The sequence below is a fragment of the Aptenodytes patagonicus genome, chromosome 1 (genome assembly GCF_965638725.1).
Source record: "Aptenodytes patagonicus chromosome 1, bAptPat1.pri.cur, whole genome shotgun sequence".
NCBI lineage: Eukaryota > Metazoa > Chordata > Aves > Sphenisciformes > Spheniscidae > Aptenodytes > Aptenodytes patagonicus.
Window position 1 is genome coordinate 217,999,117 of NC_134949.1, and position 23,119 is coordinate 218,022,235.

The window sequence follows — 23,119 nt, forward strand, 5'->3', positions numbered from 1 at the left end:
GGCGGAGGAGGAATGGGCACCTGTGTCTCTCAAGTTCCAGGCAGTTGCCATAAACATTTAACTTGTCTTCTTTTTTAAGCAAGAAAGTGAGAAGCAGGCTGATATATCTCTTTGTTCTGCATTTGATTGTGGTCCATGACTGGTCATGAGCACTGTAATAATATGCATGAAAACTGTTATAACCCTCTCATCTAGACAATAATGTGCTAAACCTGTGTTATGTTTAGAAAAAGAAAATTAGAGGCTCTTTTTTATGATGGCAGGATTGAAACAGGAAAACAGGATTGAAACAGGAAAGTAAGGAGTTCATTTTCAGAGCTATAACAGACAGGGCTCTGAGCAACCTGATTTAGTTGAAGATGTCCCTGCCCACAGCAGGGGGGGTTGGACTAGATGATCTTTAGAGGTCCCTTCCAACCCAAACTATTCTATGGTTCTGTGATATAACATGTCCTTGCATAATTCCAATTAATGCACTTAAGAAATAGTCTTGTGGCTATTACTCACCAAACAATACTTTGTAAGTTTTCAGCTGTTCTTCATGTTTCTTGGCCAATTTATAAATTCTATTGCTATATCCTTTTAAGGCTTCTCCATAATCTCTACAGTCGAATGGAATGACCTGGGAATCTGCCAGTTCATAAACCAGTTTGCCTCGTAACTGGGCAATTGTTAGCTGTTTCTTGAAGGTGGGGTCGTAAAACTTTTCCACTAACTCAAAGGTCTCATACACAGTGTGGTAAACAGGATAATTGCTGAATTTGTCCACTTTCTGAAAAAGAGCAAGGAAATTTGTCAGTGCCCTGCATTCTAACTGCAGTTAAGGGATGTATTGATCACTTAACGACTCAAAGGTCTACCTGGACTTCAGCAAGGCCTTTGACACTGTCTCCCACAGCATTCTCCTAGAGAAGCTGGCGGCTCACGGCTTAGACAGGTGGACTCTGCGCTGGGTCAAAAACTGGCTGGATGGCCGGGCCCAGAGAGTTGTGGTGAATGGAGTTCAATCCAGTTGGCGGCCGGTCACGAGCGGTGTTCCCCAGGGCTCAGTACTGGGGCCGGTCTTGTTTAATATCTTTATCAATGATCTGGATGAGGGGATTGAGTGCACCCTCAGTAAGTTTGCAGACGACACCAAGTTGGGCGGGAGTGTTGATCTGCTTGAGGGTAGGAAGGCTCTGCAGAGGGACCTGGACAGGCTGGATCGATGGGCCGAGGCCAACTGTATGAGATTCAACAAGGCCAAGTGCCGGGTCCTGCACTTGGGTCACAACAACCCCATGCAGCGCTACAGGCTTGGGGAAGAGTGGCTGGAAAGCTGCCCAGCAGAGAAGGACCTGGGGGTGTTGGTCGACAGCCGGCTGAACATGAGCCGGCAGTGTGCCCAGGCGGCCAAGAAGGCCAATGGCATCCTGGCCTGGATCAGAACTAGTGTGGCCAGCAGGAGTAGGGAAGTGATTGTGTCCCTGTACTCGGCACTGGTGAGGCCGCACCTCGAATCCTGTGTTCAGTTTTGGGCCCCTCACTACAAGAAGGACATTGAGGTGCTGGAGCGTGTCCAGAGAAGGGCAACAAGGCTGGTGAGGGGTCTGGAGAACAAGTCTGATGAGGAGCGGCTGAGGGAACTGGGACTGTTCAGCCTGGAGAAGAGGAGGCTGAGGGGAGACCTCATCGCTCTCTACAACTACCTGAAAGGAGGTTGTAGGGAGGTGGGTGTCGGTCTCTTCTCCCAAGTAACTAGCAATAGGACGAGAGGAAATGGCCTCAAGTTGCGGCAGGGGAGGTTTAGATTGGATGTAAGGAAAAATTTCTTTACTGAAAGAGTGGTGAAACATTGGAACAGGCTGCCCAGGGAAGTGGTGGAGTCCCCATCCCTGGAGGTTTTTAAAAGACGTGTAGATGAGGCGCTTAGGGGCATGGTTTAGTGGGCATGGTGGTGTTGGGTTGACGGTTGGACTCGATGATCTTAGAGGTCTTTTCCAACCTCAATGATTCTATGATTCTATGATTCTATGATGTTTTGCACAGTTTCCAAATCAAAAAAGCTATTTGCTACAAAACACAATTTACTATCCTTCCATTTTTGTGTGTTCATTTTAAGAAACTAAACCAACCTGAATCCATGGACTGTTGCACAAGATTAAGTGAGCAGGCTTCCTTCTCTCTGCCTACACAGACCTGCCTTCAGTTCCATTGTACAGAGATTGCCTTCACTAGCAGTGAAAACAGTTTGGGGTTTTGGATAGCAGAAATCCTCTATCATGGCCCCTTTTTATCTTGTGTAGTTATTTCTGAACACAATCCAGGAAGATTTGTAGATTAAAGGGGCTACTAATAGTATGGTGGAATGGAATATACACCTCCAACCAGATTCTATAAATATCTTTATGTGAACTTGACAGCCTATAGAATATACACAACACTGTAACATGTTTTAGTCTCCAAACATTCAGGTTTCTTGCTAAATTAAAAAAATGGCATTGATATACAAACCAGTCAAAGATTCTTTGAAGATTTTTTATTAATTATGAATAAATGCTTTTAAAGTATGACTGTTCAGCACTATCAAACTTCTTCAAGCAATCTGGAAGACTTACCCTATTCTTGGTATAACGGACTCTGCCCGATGCAATTCCCAATCGCTGAAAGTAAGCTTCAAAATCACTGCCTGATCCCAGTTTGTTTATTCTACATGTAGAAAAGACAACATCTCAGTGAGAGCTCTTGCTTTATAGTACGGTAGTAATTTATGCAAAATGCAGATTTTTCAAAGAAATGGAGGTCAGTTCTTCTGGAAGGCACATCAGGGACACTAGTAAGATCAGAGACTAGATGAGTGGCAAGCTTAATTACTCTAACTGATTTTATTCCACCACACTAATTCAGTATCTTGTATAGCTAGGAAGATTTTTTAAAGGTAGCAATCCTGTTTATGGCACTGACCACATTTAAAAAAAAAAGTACACATTATGCACAAGAGCCATAAAAATGTATCAGACATGTCTCTGCAATCTTAAAACTTCAATCATTTATTTCCAAACTAATATGAATTGGGCAGCAATATATGTAAAGACAGATGTGTTTATATACTTAGCATATTCCACAGTAGAAGCAAAGACAAATAATTTCTACCGCAGAAGACACAATTATATGTTACTTACAAGTAAATATTGCCATCTGCTGGGTAGATGTGGCAAGACAGAGGAAAAGAAGAAAATGATGATAAAGACAGATGTAATATTCCAAGTATTTTCAAATATTTATTTAAGTTTTATATTAAGTTTTAGGTTTAAATGTCTAGCCTGGTGAATAATTGGTGTTTCTCAGCTAAAAAAAATAACCCAGCTAAAGTTCTTCTGTTAGTATAAATTTCTGCAAGGAACTATTTGTATCAACTGAGAAAGGTCAGGTCTGGCAGCTTTTTCAAAAGGAAGAAATCTCAGCGAGTCTAATGAATCTAGAAACTCATCTTACCAGGGCCTGAAAGACAGGGTAATACACGCAGAACATTTTGGTCAAATCACACAAAGGGGCAGTTCTATTTACCTTACGTGAGTAATGCCACAGCCCTACAAGTCACAGGCTCAAACAGCATTTTAGAGTTTTAATACCTTCAGATATAGCTTTGTAATGTATTAAATTTACATCCATTGTATAAAGAAAGAATAAGTATCACAAGAGTTTTTTAATTACCGCTCTAGGCAGTTTCTTTCAACTGAGCATTTGCTTATCCTAACAATTTTGATATTATCTCATCTAGTAGGGTGACTAAACTATATTTTGAACTCTTTCCCCGCCCTGGTCTTTTTTGATTGCTTTCCAAATTGCTTTTCCACTAATAAAAGGCCATTAAAAAGTGTGAGGTTTCATTTTACAGCAGGCATAGATGTCACCATCATTAAAAAAGTCATAACATTTTATTTTATTTTACTTTAAAAGATATTGCTAGAGAGTCACCTTGTACTGAAAGGTTTTGTATTGCTGTCATCAATAGCACATCTTGAAAAATTCTGGAGAGTAGCCATGCTATGATATGATGAAATTATTGAGAAAGAAAAAACAGATTAACAACTTACCTGGGGTAGCTATTCTTTTCAGTTGCAGGATCTTTCTCAAGCCAACTCTCATAAAGAGACTTATTTTCATAACCCTCATCAGGGCTTAAAATCTGGAGAGGAAAAGATTATAAAATCATTGGTAGTACCTCTAACAATTCAGTATGAAAGGAGACCTTTACAGCTATCTGCATCATTATTAATCAACAGTATTGCTGCATGCAAGGAAGTGTACATACACTATTTACATTTGTTACATACATTTATGGATCCCAACCATGAAGAGCATCTTAGGAACCAACCATATACAGTGGGGAAGAGCAGGTTAAAAGCTCAAGAACACTAGCTGGAGCTCATCCACTTCTGGGGGAAGTGGATCCTGGAGATTTCCAGGACTTCTTAACACCTTATTATAGCACTGTGTATGTACGCACACAACAGCATATATAGCACTATGGAGCTCCTCCAGCAGCCAGGATGCCCCAGCTGCTTTCCTTTCAGCAGGCAAAGGGAGATGACAGCCCTAACCCTGTGGAGGTTTGCCCCGTGCAGCAGCAATATTCTCTCAACAGGCTGAGCCTGAAATTTGACTGCTTTTTGCTGTAGGAAGGGTACAGAAGAATTGTGCTAGAAGGAAGGGCCAAAACCAGTCATTAACTATATTACAGCAGTGCCAAGGGGATGCAACCAAGACTGGAGCACCATTGTGCAAGACACTGTAAGTACAAATGTAGGTCCCACCCTTACCTTAAAAAAAATCAAAAAGCTATGCAACCAGGATGGAAAAGGTAAGTATTAGTAAAGCCATCATACAGCCGGGAAAACTATGAAAGAGCATAAAGTTAGTTGACCAAAGCTCTTAGAAAATCTGTAGCAGAGGTAAAAATTAATCAAGACTCTGGCCCTGGTCTCCATCTACACTTAAACAATCTTTAATAGACATGGTCCTTTAAATATAAGATTAGTTATGATGTGCAGAGGAGTGGGATTTTTTTTTTTTTTTCCAAAATACAAAGCATAAATGTTCATGGCTAGATACACGGTCCCGCAGTATTGTCAAGACATAAATTCTGCATTGAAAAATATACAGACTCCAAATTGAAAATCAGAAAGAAGTTCTGACCTCTGAGATTATGTCAGCAGCTAGCAGAAAAATAACAACTTTGTGAAGTAACTGCTTGGCTGCTGTCATTTTCAGAGCACTTTGGTGAAGTTCTAGGGCTAAATTGAAAACGGTACATTAATAAGAGCAAGCTGAACTCTCACATATGGGAGTAAAAGCACTCCATGCTCTGGCAGAGATGTTATTCTGATGGCTCTGGTCATGTAAAAAACATTGGCCAGCTTTTTCATACAACACTGAGAGCCTAATAAAACATACTATTTGCCCTGATTTAGATCCAAATCTAGAATCAGCATAAGCTTACTGCTACCTCAAGGGAAGATGCAGAGTTCTTTAAGTATAAATACAAAGTAAGAAGTGATGATCAGAACAGGGGAATTGGAGTTGAACTATTGCAGACGCTGGCCGGTGGCTACCAATTGTCTAAAGCCTAGCAGTAGACCAGGGCCAAAAAAGACTTTCCACAGCTGAATGTCCCATCTGTATGCTGAGGACCACACTTAAATGCAGAACTCCTTGAAAGACACCACTTCATGTGTACACTACATTCTTTTGGTGAGAAGTGGCTCACTGAAAAACAAGAAAAGCAAAGAGGTCTTGGGATGTTGGATAGCTGGATGTTGGACTCTTTAATATGAACAGAAATAACTTTCTTTTGGACATGCATAATCACCCACATCTGCACTAATATTCTTTCACATACTGGGCTTTCTGAATGAAATTCAATCCCATGCAAAAGCCTAATGCAAAGCATAGGAAACATTTTGGTCCCATTTATGCTGTTTCCAAGAATTAACTAGGACTCCTGAGGTGCACAGGACTTCTCACTATTCCTATTCAAGAAACTAACAACCAGGATATGCAAAGACTTAATGGGTTGAGGCTTTGATGTGTACATCTATCTTCCCAATGTCATCCAAACCCAAATGCATTTCAGTTGAAATAGCAAAACTAAGAATATAATCACTCTGCCTTAGTCCTTCTAGCCCTTACAGAAATTAGGGTTTTTTTCAGATTAGTGGAAAAGACACAATAGATTAGCAAAGGTACAGATTGTAGTCTTTGGTTATCTTTGTAAGAGGTTACCCAAATTCAAGTGAAGAAAAAAAATTAAGAAAATTAAGCACATCCCTCCGCAAAACAGTGCTTCCCTCTTCTAGCTGTTGCTTTAGTTTCTCTCCCTCTTTTGCTAATCCAATTCACTGGAATTTTTAGAGACCTGGAGAATAAAGATGTTTGAACCCTTAAATGAATTTTATCCTGTGATGCTAGAAGCAGTGAGCCAAGTAAAAGATGTGCCACATTTCTACAGGGTCTATCAGTCATCTGTATACATGTTTCTATGTCAACAGAAACGTTGTCCTAGCTAGAAGTGGTCCTTCAGCAAACACCCTTTGGTATCCCTGACTTCTCTCCAAGAGTCCATCAAAACATCTTTTTCCTTAGGAAAATTCCAACGATCTCTATGAATGATCTTACAGAAAAGTTCAAAAGAGTGTAAGTGTTCTAGAGAAAGGTTTCACAGCCTGTGATTTATGGATCACTGGAGGTCACTGGTGGCACATCAACACTGTAAAGAAAAGATCGTTCTGAAATGAAAAATACAATGTTGAATCACTGTAAAAATTGAACCACAATTTTATTTTTCAAAAAGATGAGAGGCAGTCCCAGGTTTAGCAGTAAAAAAAGAGGAAAACACTCCTCTAGAAAAAAAGGATTGCAGATGAGATTCTTTGGACAGACACAATATGATAAAACTGGGCAAAGTGTTCTTTGGCTGTCTACAGAAAGCAGAGAACAGCAGAGAATCAGAATGTTGTTGCAGAATCCTGCTCTGTGGAACAACAGAAAAGAAAAAGTAGTTGTGAATTTTGTCTATAACAAGCTAACAAAAAAAAAATCTAAGATATTCCAACAGTGGCTTTAAGGAGCTCAAGAAATAGTCAGACTTTTCACTGACAACTGTTTACCATAAAATAATCCCCTTTACAAATGGAGCTATGAAGAATATGGCTGAATATGATGTACTTCTAGGAGTTTTTTAGCAAGGAGACAGCATGGAATTACAGAATAGTTGTCAGGTTTTCTATTGTTTACATTATACTTCTACTGTTAAAAGCTTAAATAACACTGAACAGGAAAATTTTCAAAGAGCCAGTCTCAAGTACTTCGTATGGTACTTCAATGGAAGTTTTCTACTCAAACTCAGCAATAGTTGACTTAAGATCACGAGTGAGGTACTATTTTTTAGTACCAGAGCATTTTTTAACTTTGTTTATCTTTTGCAGAAAAACATATCCCTGGGTAAATGGCTTGCTGCAGACAGAAAGTAAGTTATTTTACCCAGGGCCCTGCAGGACTAGGGACATGGACATTTTCATAGGCGAAGCAGAATGCCCTTCAGTGTGCAAAGTGTCACAGCTAACATTTGAACATGTTAGCCTTCCCCGGCAAGGAAGAAAGAGTAAGATGGAAAGAGTTTATAAGAAAATAAAATTAAAAAAGAAAAGAGAAGGAAAGAGAAGGAAAGAGAAGGAAAGGGAAGGGAAGGGAAGGGAAGGGAAGGGAAGGGAAGGGAAGGGAAGGGAAGGGAAGGGAAGGGAAGGGAAGGGAAGGGAAGGGAAGGGAAGGGAAGGGAAGGGAAGGGAAGGGAAGGGAAGGGAAGGGAAGGGAAGGGGAGGGAGGGGAGGGGAGGGAAGGGAAGGGAAGGGGAGGGGAGGGGAGGGGAGGGGAGGGGAGGGGAGGGGAGGGGAGGGGAGGGGAGGGGAGGGGAGGGAGGAAAGGGAAGGGAAGGGAAGGGAAGGGAAGGGAAGGGAAGGGAAGGGAAGGAAGGGAAGGGAAGGGAAGGGAAGGGAAGGGAAGGGAAGGGAAGGGAAGGGAAGGGAAGGGAAGGGGAGGGGAGGGGAGGGGAGGGGAGGGAAGGGGAGGGAAGGGAAGGGGAGGGGAGGGGAGGGGAGGGGAGAAGGGAAGGGAAGGGAAGGGAAGGGAAGGGAAGGGAAGGGAAGGGAAGGGAAGGGAAGGGAAGGGAAGGGAAGGGAAGGGAAGGGAAGGGAAGGGAAGGGAAGGGGAGGGGAGGGGAGGGGAGGGGAGGGGAGGGGAGGGGAGGGGAGGGGAGGGGAGGGGAGGGGAGGGGAGGGGAGGGGAGGGGAGAGGGAAGGGAAGGGAAGGGAAGGGAAGGGAAGGGAAGGGAAGGGAAGGGAAGGGAAGGGAAGGGAAGGGAAGGGAAGGGAAGGGAAGGGAAGGGAAGGGAAGGGAAGGGAAGGGAAGGGAAGGGAAGGGAAGGGAAGGGAAGGGAAGGGAAGGGAAGGGAAGGGAAGGGAAGGGAAGGGAAGGGAAGGGAAGGGAAGGGAAGGGAAGGGAAGGGAAGGGAAGGGAAGGGAGGAAGGGAAGGGAAGGGAAGGGAAGGGAAGGGAAGGGAAGGGAAGGGAAGGAAAGGAAAGGAAAGGAAAGGAAAGGAAAGGAAAGGAAAGGAAAGGAAAGGAAAGGAAAGGAAAGGAAAGGAAAGGAAAGGAAAGGAAAGGAAAGGAAAGGAAAGGAAAGGAAAGGAAAGGAATCATGCAAATCCATACATCTGGCCTGTTACAAAACCCGCTCAATCCTTCAATATTTATCACAGTATTTCAGGGGCTCAGTCAGATACGGAGGAGATTCAGGGGGAACAGAGAGAAAATGTTAGCTAGCCAATGTGAAAATGAATAGATTATCTTTTGCACATGAAATGGAAATCTAAAATGCAATTTAATTCCTTGAATGCTTATCACTTTAGAGAATTGATCTTGCTCAAGTGTTTTATTATCTTGTTTTTATTATTATTATTTTTACTATATATTACAAATAATATTCCACTTATGTCAGTGACACATTTCAACCTTTCTAAGAATACTGAGGAACTGTGAGCCTGGACTGTGTACCACTGATGGGATGTTTTGCTATTGATTTTGGTGGGATCAAGATTCTTCCAGCACAGCAATAAGAGAAATCCAGTATTATACAATAATCCAATTTTACCCAATAAACTTGCAGTTTTACATTCTTAGAAAGTCACAAATAATAGACGCTCTGATTCTGTACCTCTTTTGTTAGATTATACACCAGTTGGTAGAGAAGAGGGGTGCAGTCAACTCTTAATGTGTAGTTACCTGAAAATGAAACAAAGACATGGAAATTTTCCCTTCATGTACCAGTGGCATTATCTTCTTAATGGATTAAACCCTGTAGTCCTTTCTTAGACAAACTTCTTGACTCCAAGGCAAGAATTGAGAACGTGCCTCAGACTATATACAGAAAGACACTACTTGGTCACATTGTATAAGCTGCTGCTACTACACGACAATGATGCATTGGTTACAGTACATACACAGTAATGCAATTAAGCCTTCCCATAGTTCTAAAATATGCCTAACTATCCCTCATTAGCTGCAAGCCCTTGTCACTCATACACTCCCTGAAGCTTGTGTTAAACAGAAGGCAATGGTAACATCCTACTTTTTGTAGGATGTTAAAAATAAAGTTAGTGCGTTCAGGAACCGTGCAGCAGGAAAGACATATTCCCTGCAAGAAGTGTTAAGAAGTCTTTCAATGCAGCTCTTCTTCTCTTATCATAAAGAGTACTTTTTCAATGTTTTTGCAGACTGTATCTGAAAGACAGGTCATCTTCTGAGTAAGAGACTTGCAAGACATTTGGCATTTTATATTTCAGAACTAAGTCTCACCCAAATAGGAGGCAACAAAGATACACAGTAATGTTTTCATCTACTGGCTCCTAAATCTCCCCTTTTACCACCACACTGTGGCTTCTGCACTTTACACCCATGAGGTTTTCATGCTGCCTGCGGGCTATGTTGAGCTAGGTAAGTATCTCATACCAAAGTTATCAGTTACAGCAGCCAGAGCCCCATCAAAAAGAAACTATCGCCACTTTTGAGGCAGGCAGGAGTGTAAAGCAGTCTTCTCTATAGACTACAGCCACCGGACAGCAGCTGGGCGAACACCTCTGCCCTCAAATATGGACAACAACAAAGAGGGGAAGAGGGGTGAGAAGGGTTTGATATAATAAAACATAGGCTCTCAGATAACACAGTTATTAGGTTTTGATATGGCTTTAGACCTTTGCACAGTGTGTACTCACAAGAGGACTAGACTGACAATTACAGAAAACCCCATGATGATGGAAAAAATACTAGATAATTTTATTAATGTTTCCAAGGAGAGTCTATATTTGAGAACTGGAAATTAAAGTCACAAAAATGCTCAAAAGGATGACCCACTATTCTTCTTTTCATTGCTAAAGGACAATGAATAGAAATAATTTGCTGTCCAAAACGTGGCATAAGAAGTGCTCTGGAGATGTATGATGATAAACAAAATAATCGGCAGAGTACATGGATGCTATGGCTCTACAGGGGATTTTAATGCTCAGTCAGGTGAAAGATGTCCAAGATACTTAAAACAGCACACTGAACACGGTGTTCTTTTCCTTATTACATATTTCTTTTCCAGTGGTTTTACTTTCACATTTTCTTTAATGCATAAAGCAAGAGACATGTTTGAATAATCAAGATTTAGAAGAAAATTGTTAAGGCAGCAGCACGCTGGCTGCAAACCAACTGAAAAATACGTGTTACAGTCCATGCTGAGAATATGAAGCAGTTGTAAAGCTATTATTTCATTCGTGAGATCTTCTAGGCGTGAAATTCTGCTCTACTTTTTACACAACATGTAGGCTGCATAATTGAAGGAACAGCTCTAACCCTCCCTATACCCCAGCTCCAACTGAGCATTTAGAAACTGGGTTTGGCTTTTCTTTCTTTCCAATCCTTTTGTGACAGACAAAATTTTCATCTAACAGGCATAAAAAGAGTTCTTAAATATTCCTGTTGATATCCATTTTATTCACACACAGTAAGCCCAATTAAGTTTGGTTTAACATGGGAAGATCAATGCCCTAAATAACTGAGGTTATGACACAGGACAGCTTCACAGGACTTTACTGGCTATTGTCTCAGCACAGACAACAGTAAATGAAGTCCTTCTGTAATAAAGCTCAGTATAATTTAAGAAGGATTTTGTGATTTAGGTCATAGTGTTGGGCCCAAAACTCAAAGTACAGCTTCTAAGCAGCATTCCTGTATGACAGATTCTTCTCATACTCTGAAGGGCATAGTAAATTGGATAATGGTGGATCAGGTTTTTTGTGAAACACTATTCAGCGCTTATTTTTCTAGAAGAGCCCTGCCATAATACATATGTAACTCCCTGCATATTCTCCCTGCTCATAGCAATGAACAAAGGTGACCACACTGGCCCAAAGCACCAAAATGGGTCCCACCCCCACAAAATGAAAGCCTAAGGTCTTGACACAAATTATCTTAAGATCATAATAAATTAGTGTCCCAAAATATTATAATTCCACAGGGAAAGGAGCTGGAGCTGCAAGCAGAACAAGGAGCAGTCTGTCATATATTAAAACTGTAATTGTAAATTAAAGCTAATGCAGTTAAGAGAGAGTTTAACATTCAGACCGCTCAGTTCATTAGCACAGAATACTAAACTCCTCCAGAGGAGACATTCTGGAGTCCAGACACGTGGGCTGCAGCTCATGGATGGTGCTATTTGCAACAAGAAAGCAACATGAGAATTTAAATTGTTCTCTCTCTCCACTTAATTCTGTATTTGCTACACTTACTCTGAACATCACATTATCTATCTTAATAGTTTGCCAGCTCTGGATGCAATAAATAATACACAGTGAACTATTAAAATTGACATCTGTGAAGTAAAGTGAGTTTAAAAATAAAAGACACACCTTCTATAGAAGAATCTGTGTTGATGTAAGCAACTGCCCGTTCCTGGAGGACTCTGGCATTTTCCTGGGGTTGTAAAAGTGCAATTATTACTTTCAATTAGTGACATTTAGTCAAGAGCATTTTAAGTGCACTGTTTTTTACAGCATTACCTTTAAGAACCCAGTCAGGTTAAGTAGCACTATGTACTTTACCGATTATATTAATGTTTGAGGATGGGTCAATGATCTGAGCATATGAAATTCACTCCTGCTTTCTGGGACTTAATTTGTTGTGGAAAACATCCACAAAATGTAGGTGCTGCCTGCTGCATCACACAGGAGCATGATGGAACAGGAAAATTACTGAACAGCGTTGTAACAGGGTAAATTAAGGTTATACATGCGTCTTAACTCTGCACTTGCAGTGCTTTTTGAACATGCAACATGTGACTGTGAGGTCAGCCAGAATTCCTCCACGCTTTTAATCCCTAGTTACTCGTGTGAGCTCCCAGCACTGAACTCAGTGTTAACACTGATAAAGCGAGTATTGCTGTCATTTCTACACTCTTCCATTTCAAAAAGGGATGAGTCAAAGCACTGACATTTCCTATTAAAATGAATTTGACTGACTGTTTTGAGTCAACCAAGCATTGCTTTCACGCTAAATATATACACATGCTTGTTTAATTTTTTGCAAACTGGTAATTATGTTTGAAATTGATATTCTAATCAGTAAGTGGTATTTTACTAAGTCTTGGCTTTGTGATAGATATTCTAATTAGGTTAGTAATTGTTACTTGATTCATTCAATTTATAACCCAACTAATCATTTGTAAGTCACATGAACTAAAAATTGAATTGGTAATTGATAGCTTCATAACCAAATTAATATCTTTAAAACAAACAGTAGAGGAGATTCTGCAAAAGAATATGAAGGGAGGAAGCAAGCCTGTATACGCCTACATGAGGCCTTGCATATATGCAAAAGCATATTTGCAACATAGAGAAATTCCTTCATTTATGAGGAATGGAGGTTGTCTATGTAACAAAAGGATGTTGCCACAGTTGCACAAGTCTTTTTCTCACACTGAAGACGGTGAATATCATGGGTTAATGTTCCTCGAGATTTAGTAGATGACAGATCTGGCAGCTGCAGAAACATGAGTGTAAACTGTGAGGAATGTCTCTAGATAAATTGAATCTAATCTAGGTGTCAAAGAGGAGGAATGCACACCACCAAGATAAAGCAAGAAAGCAATAATATAAAAACATTGAGGTTCAAATATGAATTGTGCTCATGGCTTTCTAATCTAGTACAGCTGCCATTTCAGGAAATAATGGATGATAGATTACTAGATATTAAATTATTAAACAAAAAACATTACAGAACAGCAGTAGCAATATGTGAACAAATCAAACATAAAAAGAACTCCTAATGTATTCATGACTTGCTCAGAAGAAATTGATCTTTTAAGTATCATTGTTTCATATTCCTCATAGTTAAAACAATTGTGTGTTTTTTCTTGACAGCATCTATATGCTGTCTATGTGCACAGATACATAGACAAAGAAATCACAAATAAAGTTTTATATACAGCATACTTTTGTTACTAGTGGAGTTCAGGTGGGATGAAACTTTAATGCCAACTCTTTAAAATCTCTCAGTAAATGATTTGAAAGATAATTTAAATCATGCTTTCTTCATCTAATGTCCCATAAACCAACAGCAAGATGCAGAGAGTCTATTGCAGCTGGAAGCCAAACAGTTTATGGGAGAAAGAATTAGTGCAAATCCAAAGGAATAGAAATATCAGCTTTGTTAACAGCAGAATGATGGAATCCCTTTGGTGTCTGAGAGCATATCTCTGGTTTTGTTCCCTCCTCTGACACGTGTCATTTTGCTATGCAATTTTATGGTTTACTGAAATACATGCCAATAAACTAAAACAAAAAGATTAAAATATTTTATTTTATAGATTTTGAAAGCTCTATCCACATATCTAAATACAACGTTGTAAATAAAATTCTAACAGAAGAACAGACAACACATTTCTGTTAAACCATTCAGTACTAATAAATTGACATAGTTCAGCAGAAATGTGTTTCATCAGACAATTTTCTGCCTGCTCTATTTCTAATTTGGATTTTACAGACAAAGCAATGAAAACTCTCATAAGACCTATATTTCTTACCAGGGTTGAACAAATCCACTTACAGGGTTAAGAACTGAACATGCCCAACAGAGAAAGGAAGAGAAAAACATTCGGAACCTCACTTCTGAATTTCCCAACATCCTTCTATCAGGCAGGAATATAGTCAGGGATCCCAATACAGAATTAATCGATTGTCCTGCCCCTGAGACTCTACAATACTGGAAGTTTCACAGGAATTTGGAACAATTCAGTCATAGATTACCTACCCTTTCATTTGCCCAGGAGGATTAATTTCCACACAAAGGGCTTTGTGTGCTTATGGATCACAGGTACATGATCTGGACTTTTGTTTATAGAAACTAAGGAATTTCTCAAATAGAAAGTCAGAAATTAAACCAATTTAGGTTATATAAAATGCTATCATTCTGTTAAATGAAGGGATAGATTTCTACATAGAGACCATGTCGCGGATGGAGTGTGACGGTGTGCTCCCGCACCCAACCTGACCTTTATCTCCTGTAACCCTGCTCAAGCGATAACTACCAGGGGCAGTTGTTAATGGATGCTGATAGTGATAGCTTTGTCCATTAACTAAGTGGATTTGGGAGCCAGATAACAACACAATAGCCCTTGGTTATTGTGAGAAATACGCCCACCTAACCACAGTTATCAGTGTGCAAATATGACTATGAGTCAATCATCTTACCCCTATAAATAGTGAGCTGCCCAAGAGCCCGTTGAGCTCTCCTGCACAGTAGCAGGCTGCATGGTGGGATCTCCCCTTGAGTAGGGACGCCTCTCAAGGTTAGTCCTCGAGGTTGAGAGATTCCTTGCCGTGACAGATCCTCGGTAAGTGACTAATAGCATGCTAAACTTTGAAATCTTAGCTAAGTGATATAAAGGATTGATTGCGCGTATATAATCCTTTAGACATATACTGTTGACCAAGACTGGGACTAGGACTGGATCCAGCCGCACCTAAACTCCTCTCTGAGAAGTTTAGAAAGCAAGGGAGGCTTTTCTGAACCTCATGACTCAACGGGAGGGTCTCCCTGACAGTTTTGTCTGACCCTGTCCTCTATGCAGTAAATAATCAAGTGTACCTTGCCATTGAATCTTGTTCACTGTCACATTTACCATTGAACTTTGTTAATTCACACTTTAACTCACTGTTTTCTATCAATAAAGTATTGTTGCTTCTCTCTTATGAGTGAAGTGCAGTCTCACTCCATCCGCGACAGACTTTGAATCAAAGTAGATTTTTAAATCTTAGAAGAGTTAGTACCCTTATGTTGTAAGAAGTTAGGTAGGTAATTTGTATAAATACATGAGGGCCTCATGGCACCTGAAGGAGTCTGTTGTGCTCCAGTTTTACCTTGAAGCTATTGATTGCAGTCTAGGAATAGATGCCACTGGGTACTGCAGCTGCCTGCAACAGACATTCAAGTTTTGCTTTCTTTACGCTATTTTTTATTTACCTCAGCCCATTCTGTGGAACCCAACAATCCAAATTCTTCTGCATCCCAGCTAGCAAAAATAATAGTTCGCCTAGGTCTCCAACCTGCAATCACATAGTTAAACTTGAAAATTCAACTTGAAGTTAGAAAGTCTAGTGAAAGATCACCACAGTTAATTGAAATGACTTTAAAAAAATAGCACTCAATTGATATAGCAGTAAAAAAAAATCCTCTCAACTCCTTAGAGGAACGTATTATTGCAGAGGCATTTCTTCTTAATGCAATATTTTCATTCTAAAAGGGTATTATTACACTGATGAGAGACGTGAGGGAATAAATTCAGCCAACTAAGATGCAATGCTACATATGCATCTCTTCAATGAATTTGCATCTTTCATAATGAGAAGTAAAACTTTCTGTGGAGGTGAAAAGTTAAATCAACGCAACTGCTTATGGGAACATTCAACACAGTTCCTCAAAGCTGCTGTTTTCCATATCCATCATTTTATGTCTGTAATAAATAAGTTACCTTCCATCTTCATTTTACCAAAACTCCGTACAACCTCTTGCAGAACAGCTGCACCCGTAGTTGGATCGATACCACCAAATACCCAAGAGTCTCTATGACCTCCTAAAATAATATATCTGTCTGGAAACAAACACACAATAACCATCCTTAATTAAAAATGCGTTTAGGTTACCTGTATTTCCCTTGGTTGTATCCCTACTTGTATCAAATGAAATATGAAGTTTAATACCAGTGCTACAAAATTATTTTTTAAAGTAATCTGCAATCATTCACTTACTCTACTGAAGTATATAAATGAAGACAAGAAATATTTTATACATATTTTTCCACTTAAAAGTCTTTCATGTATATGGCCTGCTACTAAGTATCAACAATAGTATGTTGAGGTCCCAAATCATTACTCGTTTTCTGTACTTTCCATTGTGTTAATTTTTGCAAAGGCAAAATGTATGAATGACGTAAGGGGAAACCAACTGTAAAATGACAGGTGTTATAAAAAAATTCTCTGACATCTACCATTCTAGCATTCTCATTCAAATATACTCCTGGGAATGCCAATGAAAAACTGTGTGATGGGAGGGACAGGACAACTCTTAAGGGCTTCTCAGATTCCATATCATCTGGCTATCTAAAAAACTTCAAGTTTCTTGCAACATGAGAACAATTTCACCAAACACAAAATAAAGAAGGAATTAAAATCCTCAAGCACCCGATGCTCACCTGGTTCCACAGCTCCTCTGAGGATGCCAATGACATTGTAAATTCGTGTTATTTTATTGTTTGTATGAACATGCATTCTGACTTTTCTGAAATGAAAAGCAGTATGGAGTAACCATTTCTGACTGAGAAGGCAATAAAAAGTCAACGTAATAGCTTGTAAGCCAGAAAGTTTGTTCTGTTCTGTTCTGCTTTGTGTGTTCAGCACTGATCTAACTGTCATGCTGTATCAGTGTCCCATTTTTTATTTCAGGTTAACCTGCTGACAGAAAGATGCCTTAGAAACAACCCTATGAAGTGAGCCAATCTATAAACTTTCAAACATTTACAGAATTTATTGAATTGTTATTTATGGGAGTCAATCGGATAATTGTGTATTAGAGGAGTAAACTGAAAAGCATTATACAGTAATTAAAAATACATTTATATTTTGACCAAAGTGATAATTGTGGATATACATATTTTTATGAAGAATACACTGGTTTTGTAGCACAATTCCATGTAATAAGATAGAACTTGGAGAGAAAGTCATTAGAAATATTCATCCAGGAATAAATTGAAATCTCTGTTTAGGACAGCAGATCTAAGTGATCAAGATTTGTCAATCCTCCATCCCTCCCACCCCAGTAAAATCCACTTGTGAAATTTTATAAAAAGGAAGGAAATTCAGGTATTAGGAGAGCTAAAAATAATGTAGTATTCAGCCCCTCGTAACCTGTAGAAGAAACAAAGCATCAAACAATGCTTTTTTTGTGTCTGGCAAAACCCCAAGAGTTTCACATTTGAAGTTATCTTTTCAGCAGCAAATCTGCACAGCTGTCAAAATCAAAACCTACTTCAGGACAGCTACTGGATCTTTGCCCAGAAAATAACTGACACCGGGGCCTTGAGCATGCATATACTTGCACACTTTCCATGTGCAAGTGACTTTCTACCTAGACTCAAAAGGTTCATTTTGATATGGAGCTACTCTGAGAAAGAAGCATATGTAGGATTAGCCCATATTTACAAAAACTGTTACCCCATCAGGTAGGAAGATGGTAAAAAGTGCATTCAAAAATATTTCCCATGTATATGTTTTGTGGATGAATCATATTGTTTCTTTTCTCATTGTTGCTCTTCAAGACATTCCAAACAGCACCTTAATTATGTCAAATATTGTTTCTTATTTATTTATTTCTACTTTATTCATTTTCAGCTAGTGTTAAAGCAGAGCAGAAAAGAATAATGATCAATGAAGTCTTCATAAAATTATATATTCAGGCATGCTCTTGTTTTGCAAGAGGTGGAGCAGTGATAACGATACACCAATTTTTACACACTGTTCATTGCTGTCCGCTACCAGTCCTCATAGAATAATTTCGCAAGTAAGCTGAACGTATTTTTATGTGAAAAAGTGATAGAAAAGTGATCTTTAGCTTTATCTATTGCAGCTTATCTCATCAGTCACAAACAAGGAAGAATGCTGTGACAGTCCTTGACAGCCAGTCAAATCCCTGCTCACCAAATGCAATTGTTATGTGGCTTGGTCTGCTAGAGAGCAACTCTTGCTAGTGCTGGAGACCTGGGCAGTTGTATTTCTCTGTTAGAGCTGAAAAAATGTAAACCACAAACATAGTATTGCTAATCCAATTGGTCAAAGGCCAGTTCCTCCCAAACAATTTAGTAAGATACATGTGCTTTGGGCTCTTCCGTCTTGTTATTGTTCAGGGCTTTCAACCATGGAGCCTACCAGCTTTGGAGAACAGTTGATGGACTCCGAAATTACTGCCACACTTCACAGCTCTAAGTTCACAGAAACCCTGGGAGGCTTCCAGTGGACAAGGGAAACATGTAGAACTACTGAATTGTCAGTCCTTCCCCGTTGGACTGGTACAAGCTGGCTGTCCTATTGTCTCCTTGGTCATCAGAAACAGAAAAGAAAGACCAAACTTGAAGTGAGAAGGAGGTTTAGGCTTAATTCAACAGTATTAAAAAATGTCTACTTACTGCTATATAGACATTTTTAAAAGGACCAGTGAAACAATGTCTGAACCTTAAAGTAAGGATTGAAGTTGGAATGACAGGGCTGGACCTATACCCTCTGAATCTGTCTATCCATTGACACTGGGGACGCTGACCAAAACCATAGTTTTGATAATTTATTTTCAAATTCGAATAATTATCACCAAGTGTTGCCCACTCAGAAGGAAGTAAATTTCTCCAGAGTTATCTCTAGATGTATTGTTTCACAGTCTTTTTCTTGTTGAGATTTTTTTTGCAATATTTTATAAATAAACAAGTGTTAAAACAGACCTTGTAGAAGAGTTGTCTGCAAATCCTGGCCCTATGTTATAAGACACGTTGAGACTTCCCTTCCAGCTGCTGTCTGGAGCTGCAGGTCCTCCCATTGAACTGTTAAGTGAAAACCAAGACAAATGTAGTTGACCAGTAGGCTAAAACCTTAAATTCCTTTAATGATTACTGCACCTAAAACAAGGTGGGTTTACTAAATGCTTAAAAACATTATGCCAGAAACAGATTGCTTTGAATTTTCCACATTTTCTGAAGCATACACTACTACAAAAGAGCAATAAATACAAGTAACAGCATAGATTTTACCATCTTAGTATGAAAAATTTCGCCGCACATTTGTGAATACTGACTTCTGGTGAGGAGGACTGATGTATACTCACCGTAATAATACTTCTGCATCGTGATATCCAATGGGATGAACTGGGATTTTGGGAATCCCTACACCTTCATTAACTTTGTACCTGAAAGTGTACTCTGAGAAACCAGAACAAAATGTCAAGTTTATAGTGTTCTTAGCAACTTTCACCAAACTGGAAATACTTTTGAACAGTGCAGCCACCAGTAGCCACAAGCATGCATCAATTTTTTGATTCTTACATCATTTCTTAGATATTGCTTCTAGGAAACCAAAATGTAATGACAGAACCACAAACCCAATAGTGCATCTGCACAACTGTGTAAGAGAAATCCCCACATGTGATGCAAGGTTAGATTTGCTGTCCATCCATATTATTACATGTCCTCAAAACTGACTGTGGGATAACCAAGCTGGTGTGTGAGGGGAAGACGGCCCCTGTGCAGCCTGTTGACAAGCTGCAGAAGACATCCACAGATGCATTTACCTATATTGAAGACAGTCAATGTCTCTCTGAATCTGGTAGGCCAGGCACACACAGTCTATCCTGTTTTTTCAGTATGGTGTTGTCTCATGCCCCCAACAATGGTCACACAAGCCAGTGAGCTTTCCAGAAGCACCCCTGTGTTCCCATCCCATCAGCAGACAGGACTGGTAGGCACCTTAGTTCAGACTGAGTTCAGGATGCCTACAAGGACAAGACAAGTACATGGTGCCAAGTTTCAAAAGACTCCAGGCTACTGTTATTTTTATTACAGAAATTTTACTCCCTGTAAATAGGATTTTAAACTGTTTTTCTGCTTGGAATTTAGGATCAGCAAGGAAACATACCTCCAAGCAAGGCTATTACTCCTCTTTGATAATAGACTATAATCTAGTTTAAACTGGTCCTCTTGAGAAACACAGATATTTAATTATCAGCCATTTTCTACTGCTTCACAGTCTGTAAACCTACATGTCCTGCTTTTCTAAGAGTTACAAGGCTGGGATCATACAAAGAGATTTTCCTAAGAACTCACTTTTCCTGCCTAACTCAAAAGCAACCACTTGAAATGACATACAGGTAGAACTTAGTCTGCAACAGGAAAATTAACTACTGCTAAAAATAATTTTAAGAAGCTTTTTTCTCTGCATCTGTACTGAAAACAGATGAATTTCTAGTGCCACAATAACTTTCAGCACGTATATAAAGTACTTGATGGCTCAGGGTACAGAACTTTCACTCACCTTTTGCAGGATAACCTGGTGTCAGAGGGTCCCCAGCTCCATTCAGGTTTAACACATTGCCTCGCTGGACTCCTCCGCCTGGAAGGTTCCAGCCATCTGGATAAGCATCTACTCCTGGGGCACAGTAGTCAGCAGGGTCTGAATAAAGTATGATCCCTTGGGCTCCTGCTAATATGGCATTTTTAACCTGTGAAATGATTTGTGTTTAAGAAATGCGTTTTTCTTTTTTTCAATGCAGTAATAAATCTGAATGTTGCAATTTAATTCCATGGGGACATAGCTTTAGAAGTTACATATGTAGAAGAGTGAAAATGACCAGAGACTCAGCAGAAGAACAAACCACAGTGAAACACAGTATGTTCATTATTTGTGTCACACTTTTAGTCATAGCTCAAGGCTATGAAATAAAGCACAGGACATAAAATTGAGGCACAAAACTGACAACTATCCCCACTGTCGTGGGACCACCAATTTTGTCAGAGTTGTTGTCTAAAGTCAGAAGAGTTAGTTATTCAATCTCTCTGCATCAGACTCCTTGTCAAATACTTACTTCTGCAAAATACTGCAGTTCTATGGATGAAAAGTATTAAAAGCCTTGGCTCTGCAGACTACTCAGTTCCCTAAACTAATCTCTTGCAAGAACTGCCTAAGGAGTTTGCAGTCATCTCAGTCTCAGGAGATTAATACATTCATCTGGTTTTATTGTTTTGGAAGTTATTCTTAGAATGCAGTCACAATGGGTACATTGCAGGCTTCCTTCTGCTCATATGTTTCAACTTGAAGCCCGCATTAACTCCCACTGGCTCTACCACGAGCAATGCCTGACCCACAGAGGGAAAAATAAAACACAACCCTTACTTTGTTTCCTCTGAAGATCTTCCCATATCTGGCAACGACAATCTTTCCTGTACAGTTAATTCCCATTTCACGCTCCAGCTTAAAATAATCTTCGGTGCGGCCATAATTCACATATATGAGATCTGCCTGCACAGAAAAGAAAAGCAGTTTCATGGCAACTGGTCATTCAACAAACAAAATATCCGTTTCCAGAAATACACAATTTGATTCACTATGTATGACATAGTTATTTTGCATTTCTACAAATGAGATCCAGTGCCCATAAAAACAATAGCAAAATATTTCCATAATATTTTATAGAAAGCCTTGGTTCAAACTGCTGACCTTTCTATATTATACTGCACTTAACAGCAGTCCTATAAACTGACGTTGGAAACTAAACCAATGTACTTTGCTAAACTGACAAACTTCTGTGGCCATGAAAAAATAGTGGTATTCCTTGCATACACAAACACTCACTATTATATAATTTAATACATCTATGCAATGCAGTGTTGTCCCTGACTTGTTCCTTCATGAATTATCAGATTAAGTGAGGGACTTTTATAGCCTTTGAAGACATTCACTTAATGCAAGTCCTCTCCGTGTGATTGAGTAATGTGGAATAATCTAAGATGTATCCATCATTTTCCATAAAGATAAAAGCTTTTCACTTATTATGTCATTCAGATTTCTAGCAATTTGAGAAAGCTTTTTTTCTAATAGGAGACTTCTAACCTTCGCACAATATGTGGCCTAGCTGTCCTTGCGTGTTCTCTTATACTAATGGTCAATTAAAACTACTACAAGAAATATGTTGAGAAGTTGGAGCAATCTACACATTAAGTGTTTTGCAAAATATGACTTCAGCTAATAATACTCCTACTCTTTTTTTTCTTACCTCTGGCACTCCTTGTGCTGAAAAAGCATTATACGGTGGTAGTATATCAGTAACATTTTCATACCCCTGTGGACGTGGTTCAAACAATGATGTATTGAAAATCTATCAACAAACAACAGAAGTCTTTGGTCAAACACCTACCTCCAGGCACAAGTTTGCACACTAAGCTTGGTTATTGCGAATGATATGCTAGTTTCCATAAATTGTTAGCAAAAAATACAGTTCTAACTATCATGTGTAAGTTCAAACAAAAAGCCAGCTAGGGATACATAGCTGAATTTTTATAGCAGAATGCAGATATGAATACAGAGATAGATCGCTTGTCAGAAGGTGCTCATCAGCCACTGCCTGAACCTAAGCAAAGAAGTAGCTGAAAATTGCCAAGAGATGGTGACAATAAAAAGACACATAGTTCACCCACGCCATCACAGGTATTTTTTGTGATTACTCCCACCTGTATTATTACTCCTCTCTTCACCTCTTTGCTAGTTACGCTCCAGTTAAACATGCTGCCTTTCATCACTATCTATTGTAACACTCATGTTGCCTCAAGGTTCACGTTCACTCTGTCACCTTGTGAGATTATACATGGGAGACTGTGTTAAGGGAGTTTCTGGAAGAATTTCTCCATTCTTTCACCTCTAAGCTCAAGTCATCCCCAAGCACATATTTCTCAGTTTCTACCA

At 39.5% G+C, this 23,119-nt stretch overlaps 1 protein-coding gene across 2 annotated transcripts in view; it reads right to left on the minus strand.

The window, feature by feature from the left end:
* Positions 1 to 23,119, minus strand: part of NAALAD2 (N-acetylated alpha-linked acidic dipeptidase 2) — a 36,527-nt gene that overhangs the window by 7,016 nt on the left and 6,392 nt on the right. For both annotated transcript variants that reach the window (XM_076328329.1, XM_076328330.1), the window contains 13 exons: positions 22,434 to 22,535; positions 21,554 to 21,679; positions 20,696 to 20,882; positions 19,494 to 19,587; positions 19,114 to 19,212; positions 16,822 to 16,907; positions 16,102 to 16,221; positions 15,594 to 15,676; positions 11,984 to 12,047; positions 9,250 to 9,317; positions 4,077 to 4,168; positions 2,598 to 2,688; positions 508 to 772 (listed from right to left, as the gene is read on the minus strand). In XM_076328329.1, the coding sequence (XP_076184444.1) occupies positions 508 to 772; positions 2,598 to 2,688; positions 4,077 to 4,168; positions 9,250 to 9,317; positions 11,984 to 12,047; positions 15,594 to 15,676; positions 16,102 to 16,221; positions 16,822 to 16,907; positions 19,114 to 19,212; positions 19,494 to 19,587; positions 20,696 to 20,882; positions 21,554 to 21,679; positions 22,434 to 22,535 (1,477 nt within the window). The remainder of the gene's footprint in view (positions 1 to 507; positions 773 to 2,597; positions 2,689 to 4,076; positions 4,169 to 9,249; positions 9,318 to 11,983; positions 12,048 to 15,593; positions 15,677 to 16,101; positions 16,222 to 16,821; positions 16,908 to 19,113; positions 19,213 to 19,493; positions 19,588 to 20,695; positions 20,883 to 21,553; positions 21,680 to 22,433; positions 22,536 to 23,119) is intronic.